Raw genomic sequence first — 7,786 nt, forward strand, 5'->3', positions numbered from 1 at the left:
GAATGCTCAACTCAGCTCAGCCCAGACTGCCTCAGGTTAGTCCCCAGAGGATACCTGGCCTTTGGATATCTATCTAATTCTAAAGCCAGAAGAGTTCACAGCCTCTCTCAGTGGCTGGTCAAGTTTCCGTTTGGGGCACTCCTTTCCACCCCTCATCCTTGCAGCTCAGCCTCTTGCTTAGGAAAGGCTCCATAGACCTCCCTGGGCCGCCCAGCTTCCACCTTACCAAGTGGTGGCTGAGGATGGGGAGGTAGCCTCCCGGGGGCCTGTCCTCCTCCCCCAGAAGCCTTAGGCTCAACCCCAAGCCCCAGGGTGGGAGACACAAAAAGGGAGCTCCTGGCACTTTAAGGCCGGCGGAGCCTAATTGCCCAGATTCCCCCGGCAGCCAGATAAACAGCGCGGCCGGCTGGCGCCAGCAAGAGGCAAACTGCACATTATCACCCCTTCCTCACCTCCAAGGAGGAGCTCCAAGGAGCAGGGCGGGCAGGCCAGCGGGGTGGGGCGGGGGCTTGGAAGCCCAACTTGAAATTGATCTCATTTCAAAGGGATAATGCCAGGCCAAATAAAAGGAAAACTTTCTAGCCCATTCTAATTCCTATAGTCCTGGCCTGGGAACCCTGTGTTTTCCTAGGCGGCCTCCTACAGTCGTTTAGAAGTTCTCTCTCTCACTCTGTCTCTTTCCCTGGCGCAATTTGGATAATAGTAATTTACTGAATATAATTACAGAAAAAAAAAAGTGGTGAAGCAAAGAGCAGGAGATTTATTCCAAAGTTAATGGATACTTTCAGGAGAAAGGAGCTCTATAAACACAGGTTGGAACTGTGATTAAAGTATTTCTCCACATTTCCGTCCACATAGGCACCAAGCTCAGTGAACTGGCTTTTCCCTGGACAGAAAGACACACAAAAGACACACAAGAGGGAGGGAGTGCTAGGGATTGACTCACATGGGGGATGGGGAAGCACCAGAGCTGGGCAGAGGGAACCCACTTTCTGAGACAAGCCATGAGGGAGGGGGCAGGACAGGGGAGGTAGGCCAGTGTCACCTGAAATCTGCCCGTCAGACCTCAGGGCTTCTGTCTACCCTTACCACTTTACAGATGGGAAGACATCCAAAGAGGAGAACTGGCCCCAATGCGCCAAAGCAAGTTACGGATGGAACAGGGTTTGCTCTGAGCAGCAAGGGTCTGCACTGCCCAGAAAGGGACTTCCTGTCACTGGGGATCCCAGTTTGGATTAGGGGGCACTGACGTGACTGGCACCAGGTGGGTGCCCCTCAGTTGGCCTGTTGGGTGTTCCAGTATACTCTCTAGCTGTCTGTCTGTCTGTCTGTCTGTCTGCCCCAGTGCCCCAGCCCTCTCCCCAGAGCCCGGGAAGGAGCAGTCTCCTTATCAGGACTCGCACGACTGAGCTCCAGCTATGCACCCGCCCAGCTCTGGGAGCCAGGCTGGCGGCCAGCTGGTGGGGGTGGGGTGGGCAGCAAAGGGTTCCCCAGTTCTCAGTCCCAGTCTCCTCGGCCCATGCCATTAGGCAGGGGAATGAAGCAACAGGGTCCACCTGAAACTCTTCCAAGACCATCAGTCCTCCCAAAAGCCCCCAGGATGGCTTAAAAGGGGGGGGGGGGGGCCCTTGGGTTGGGGAAGAGAAAGAATAGACATAGCCCCTGCAATAGTGCCTCCTTATGGGAGCAGGAAGGGAGTCAAATGCCAGTGCTTAGTCTAGAATTAGATGTGGAGAATATTCCTGGAGCCACCCCTACTGACCAGTAGGGACGAGGAGGGTAGGTTACTCATCCAAGGTCAAGTCCTGTTACTGGCCAAGCAGAGCCTAGGACCCAGTCTGTGGTTAAGCACCATCCCACTGCAGTTTGTTTCTCAATGGGTACCTGCCCAAATCCACCAAACTCAAATCAACACTCAAGATGACTTCTCAGACAAGGAGTAGGGACAACCCACCCATCATCCTTGGTAAGAGTGGGTCCTATCTGTTGTCTCCAGCTTTTTCACTCCCCACCTTCCCACCCACACACCTCAGCTTGCCTGGCTGGCATCTTGACTCTCAGCTGCCCCTCTCCTCCTACTCAATGCCCACCTCGCCTTACCCACTCTCCAAGGCCTGCTCCAGGTTAGAACTATGGAACTCCTGGAGGTGACCCTGTTACATACACACCCCATAGTGCTCTGATAGTTCACACCCCCTGACCTGGCCCTTCTTCCCCCATCTCCACCCCAACTCCCCTGGAAGACTGTATTTCTTGAGGGCAAGGATCCTACTCATATTTCCACTCTCTCTGCTACTGCATCCAGCATGGTGCCTGGCACAAAATAAGTGCTCAACAAATATTTGCTGGCAGACTGACATGGTGAGAGAAAATACCTGCCAGGACTTTCTAAAATAGCTGAGTGGGCCCCACCAATTATCTCCCACTAAACAGTAATGACCAGAGAGGGACAGGGTAACCACAGATAGGGACCCCTTCCCAGAGGCAGAGAGGAGAGAGGCTAGTAGAAAGGAGGAAGCCACTTCCAGGGGATGCTGTGAGGAAGAGGAACAAGGGGCACAGAAAGCCGTGGGCCACAGGTCAGGGACAGTCAAAGCTCCTCAATCAGGCCTGGAATGACAACCCATGTGGGCAGCAGGGCAGCCAGGTCAATGCTGCCTTTCCCCACCAACCCCCTTCAGTAAACCACCACTGAGGCACCTTCCTTTCCCCTCCAGCCTCTACCCCCATGCACACTCACAGGCCCACCCCTCCCTTTCACATTGGGAGTCAGGAGACCTGTGATCTGACCCTCTATGGACCCTCAGGCTGGGTGCTCACTCGCTCCAGAGGGACCAGACTGGAGAAACTCAGAGCCCTCCAACATCCAACAGCCTATTAACTCTCTGATAGGCACACCCCTGCAGAACCTCCAAAGCCACCTAAAATGCATACACCTCAAAGATGCTACAGTTTAAAATATGTGTTCCTGCAAGCTTTCTGACCTGCTAAGAACCTCCACCTGTCCTCACCTCTGCTGAAGCACCCAGGGCATCCTCAGGTAAGCTGGGCTGGGGGTGGTATGTGTGTGCAGGAAGTCCCAGGAAGAGAACAAAGACAGGGAGCACTCCTCAGATGTAATAAAATACCTGGCTTCTTCACCTACTCATAAATGCCCCCAGGACCCTCAACTGGACACAAAAGCTGGACACAGAATTGAGAATGATGATGAGAGCCCTCACATTAAACACCCAAGGGATTCTGGGAGCCATCAGGTCGAGAGGGTGGTATCCACTTTGAGAGGGGTTATCCTGAAAAAGCTTTGCTCCAAAGTATACAAAGGAACAAGTGGGACAATTTACAAACACTTTGACTCAAGCCACGAATTGTCTACACCCAATTTCACAACATATACTTGCACTTGGTTGTAAGAAAGTACAGTTTAGGTATAGGCGTATGCACACAAATGCTGCAGCCTGAGCACAGATTGGGGGTAAATGAGGGGCCGCTTCGCAATCTTTGGCTTCTCCTAGGGCCTACCTTCTCCCTGTAAAGTTGGAGCCTGAAGCTACATAAAGAAAACTCCACTGTGACCCTTTTTAAGTTTGCTGGTGCCTTGAAGTTGCCATTTGATGTGTGTGCCCAGATCCCCTTCCCAGCAGGACCAGGGTGAGGCGCCTCCACTGAAGCTCCCACCACCCAGGGCACCCACGGGAGCACCGCAGCTCTGCCCACCCGAGGTGTCCGATATAAATAGGCCACGGAAGGGGACCGGAGGGGGACCCCGAGCCCAAGCCCGTCCCTCGCCCGGCGCAGCGCGCTCACCTGGCCCGCAGAGCCGGCTGAAGTGGTAGGGATTGCAGCACACCGTGGGGCCGTCGGCGGCGGCAGCGAAGCTGTGGCAGCCGCACAGGGGCTTCAGCTCCACAGCGTGCTGCAGGTCAGGCCAGCGGAAGAGGCGGCCGAGCAGCAGCTGCGGTGGCGCAGGCTGGCCGCCCAGGCGGAGGTCGGCGCGCGGCACCAGCACGCAGCCACCCGGCACGCCACCGCGGGACTCCACCGCCTCCAGCAGCGTGTCCAGGGAGCGCTCCTTGAGCCGCTTCAGGAGCGAGTACGTGACCGTCTTGAGTTCCTGCTCCAACAGCAGCAGCCGGGAGCGGGCTTCGCGACTCCGCCCGCCGCCCACCGGCTCCAGGGCCGCCCCGGCCAAGGGGTCGCTGGCGTCCCGGGGCGCACCCGCAGCGTCCCGCTCCGAGAAGAGACAGCAAGTCACCGTCTCACAGTCACTTTCGGGCAGCCAGCCCGGGCCTCCCGGTTCCGCCACGTCCAGCGGGAAACCGCCAGCGCCGGCCCCCGGCTCCGACATGGGCCTCGGGGGGCCCCCAGCGCGCCGGCGCCTCACCGCACCCTGGGCGCCTCGCTGTCCTACCGCGTCCCGGGGCCGCCGCGGGGCTACCGGGCGGACTTCCGAGCGGCCGCAGCCTCCGCCTTCTCGTGCCCGCGGGGCCGGCTCAGCTTGGCTGCCCAAGCTCCCATCCTCGTCGCCGCCGCCGCCGCCGCCGCCGCCGCCTTCCTCCCGGTCGGGGACCACACGACTTCGCCAAAGTCGCCGCACCAGCCCCGAGCGTTTGGACCTGAACATACGATATCCTTTGGCGCCGGGGGTGGGAGGGAGGCGGTCTCCGGTTACCGCGGGTCCGTTCCCTCAGCGAGGCGCCGGCTGCGCGGGCCGCAGCCCCACATGAAGCACCGCCGCCGGGCGCCGTGCAGACCGCGCACAGCCTGTCGTCGAAGGGGCGCCGCAGGGCTGCAACATGAGGGAGCTCGCCGGGGTGGGCCGGCGAGGAACACGCGCACGCCGAGCCGAAGTCTGCGCCCGGCCAGCGGCTACATGGACCCCGGTGGCCGGGTTGCTCAGCAACTCCAGCCCCGGAGCTTGAGGGGGACCGCAGGCGGCGCGCCGCCAAAAAGTCCCCGCATGGGCCGGCGAGCCTTCAAAAGTTGCGCGGCTGGTCCATGAGCACAAAGCGCTCGCGCCGAACCCCCCAAATGTGCCTGGGAAGCCCTGCCTGTAAAACCCAAGCGCTTAACTACATGGGCTTTTCCTGCAGGATCCGAAAGGTAGGCTTGTTGATACTCTCAGTTTTCGTCTTACTCCCTGCAAAAAGAAAAAAAATGGAAGAAAAAGAAACCCCAAACAAACCCAAAATCCCTGGAATTGCATGCACGAAAGGCCAACTCCGTCTCAGGTCCCAGGCGCTAGATGCACTTAGAGTTTCTCCCAAACGCGAGTGTCAACACATGAGTGGAAACTGTAAAAATCCCAAAGAGCTGCTGGGAATCCTTAATTAAAAATGCAATCCACCGAGGCAGAGGTCGCAGCCCACCCCACACGGCGCTCGGACGCCCCGGGCGCCGCGGCTGCAGAGGTCGCTCCCCCTCCCCGCTCCACAAAAAGTGCCTCCCGGTGGCCCAGCGGTCCCGGCGAAGTCCAGCGAGGCAGCGCCCGGCGACTCTTTCTCTCGGCTCGGCTCCCTCGCTCGCTCCCCCGCTCGGCTCTCTCTCTCTTTTTTGTTCTCCTCAAACGCACACTGAGGGCCCCCGGAGGAGCGCCGCGGAGTCATTGGCTGCCTCCCATCATATGCCAGTCTAGACACTTTGGCGGCTCCGCGGCGCTGATTGTTGCGCAAACAAGGTTTCAAGTTTCTTAACTCTTAAAGGAGAACACGTCCCATTGCAAGGCCCGCGGCTCCGAGGGGCCGGCTCCCGGGGCGGGCCGAACCCCGGCCCCCGCCCCGTGCTCGCCCCGGCACCCCCGCCCCGGGCCTGACTGCCCCCACCGCCTGCTCTCTGGCTCGCGTTGTGCCGCGGGCACGGATGCGAGCGAGCACACGCGCGCGCGCACACACACAACACACGGTTACACAAACCACGGGCGGGTGGCGCGAGGGCTCCACGAACCCACTGAGTCTCGGACGCAAACGGGGCGCTTTGCCTCTCTCTGGCTGGGGCACAAATTTACAAACACACATTGCAAGTTAGAGTTGATGCAAACTCCATCACAAGGAATGCTAATAAAAATGGGTGTGCGTGTGAGCCTTATTGGCTTGCGTCTCTTAGGAACAGGGGGTGCTGGTTTGGTGGGGTAGTGGGATCTTCCGTGATGGCCGAGGTTTCCACATCCCCTGAGCAAAGTCAGGGGTCGCTGTACTGGGCCAAACGGGGTGCCGTGCTGAGGGTGGGGTAGAGGCGGGAGCGTCTCCGTCGGCCGAGCTCCTCTCGGTAGCCACAGCCCTCCCTCGGAGCCAGCACTCCCGGGCCCCCTCAGGGCAGATGCTTCCTCCTCCCCCTTCCCCAGTTTACTCTCTGCACCCCGGAGAGGGGTGTGGGTAGAGGTCGTGCTTTCTCCAGCGACATTTCACCACTGAAACGGGAACGGCCTTGGGGACGGGGTCCTGCAGGGTCAGGGACGAGCTTGGGGGCGCGGTGGCGTCCACGGGCCCGGCGCGGGAAGGGTTAAGACCGCTCCAGGCCCTGGAGCCGGCGCGGCGGGGTACCTCCTCGGGCGCGCTCGCTCGTCCGTGGGTGGCAAAAGTTCAAGCTTGTAAAGTCCGGATTGGTCCCGCGCGGAGGGAAAAAAGGCCTGGTTCCCCCTCCCCCTCCGGGCGCGGCGCCGATTGGCCCGACCGCGGGACGGGCACCGCCCTCTCTCCGGAGCACGGCGGCTCCGCCCCTTTCCGGGCAGGAGCCGGAGGCCGGCCCCTCACTGAATGAAAGAAATTCCGCTACTCCCATTGGCCCGGGGCTGGGCGCCTTCGGGGCTCCCGCTTGGGGGTTTCCCTTCCGGGTGCCCACGCGTAGAGCTGGCCCTGCGAGTATGCGTCTGTGCGAGCACCCGACCCGGCGCCTGTGTACACTGGGGCAAGAGGGGGATTTGCAGGAAGGGCTCAGAACCATTTGCCGAGCTTTACCTGGAGCCAGGTACTTTTCGCACCGCGCTCCCTGGTAGAGGCAGTTGCTCTCCCGAATGGAGCACGGGACTGAGAGGCTCCCCACCCTCATCCCCTACTGCTTTGGCCAAATCAAAATAGTTGTCTTGGCCTCAGTTTCTTGTTTGTAAAATGGGGATGAAGCCTGCCTTGCGTTCTTCACAGACACATATAGATCCTAGGAGATAGTGCATTTTAAGTACACAAATCGCAAGTGATCAGCAGGATGAATTTTTCACAAGTGAACACAATACCTGTGTAACCAGTACCCAGAAGACAAGGTAATGGGGAAGGGGGCGCACCCCAGAAGCCCCTTTAAGTGACTTCCCGTCCTCAGGGAAATTGATGCATCTTAAAATAAAAGGAGAAACTCAATGTAATGTAAAGTATTTTTCTTATCAGGGTGTTTGCTATTTTGGCTGTTGATCACAATAATAATAGCTCATTGTAGAGAGTCATTACTATGGGCAAGGCAATGTTGGAAGCATTACAAAGATTTTAGTCATTTAATTCTCACAACAACCCTGATTAGGTACTATTATCTCTATTTTACAGATGAGGAAACTGAGGCACAGGAACTTGCCCTTTCAGTTTGTTGTTGAAATGAAAATAGTGTTGAGAGTGCTAAAATGATAAAACCAGAGGGGCATAATAAACTAGTATGGATGCTCACCCCCAACAGCTAGAAAGTGGTATGTAGGTCAGAGCACATCCTTTGGGGCAGTCATTTTTCAAAATGTGATCCATTGGGCCTGCTGAATCAGTGTTATGGGGTAAGGCCCCCGACTCCATACAACACAACTTTGGAGGTAAGTATA

General features: G+C 58.1%; 1 protein-coding gene across 1 annotated transcript in view; it reads right to left on the reverse strand.

Annotated features, from left to right (window-relative positions):
• SMAD6 (SMAD family member 6) overlaps window positions 1-5,493 on the reverse strand; it is an 88,687-nt gene extending 83,194 nt beyond the window's left edge. The window contains exon 1 of the mRNA XM_080678419.1: window positions 3,805-5,493. Within this exon, the coding sequence (XP_080534545.1) occupies window positions 3,805-4,621 (817 nt within the window). The 5' untranslated portion in view covers window positions 4,622-5,493. The remainder of the gene's footprint in view (window positions 1-3,804) is intronic.
• Between the last annotated feature and the right edge of the window lie 2,293 nt (window positions 5,494-7,786).

Source organism: Plecotus auritus (assembly GCF_963455305.1).
Source record: "Plecotus auritus genome assembly, chromosome: 1".
Taxonomy (NCBI): domain Eukaryota; kingdom Metazoa; phylum Chordata; class Mammalia; order Chiroptera; family Vespertilionidae; genus Plecotus; species Plecotus auritus.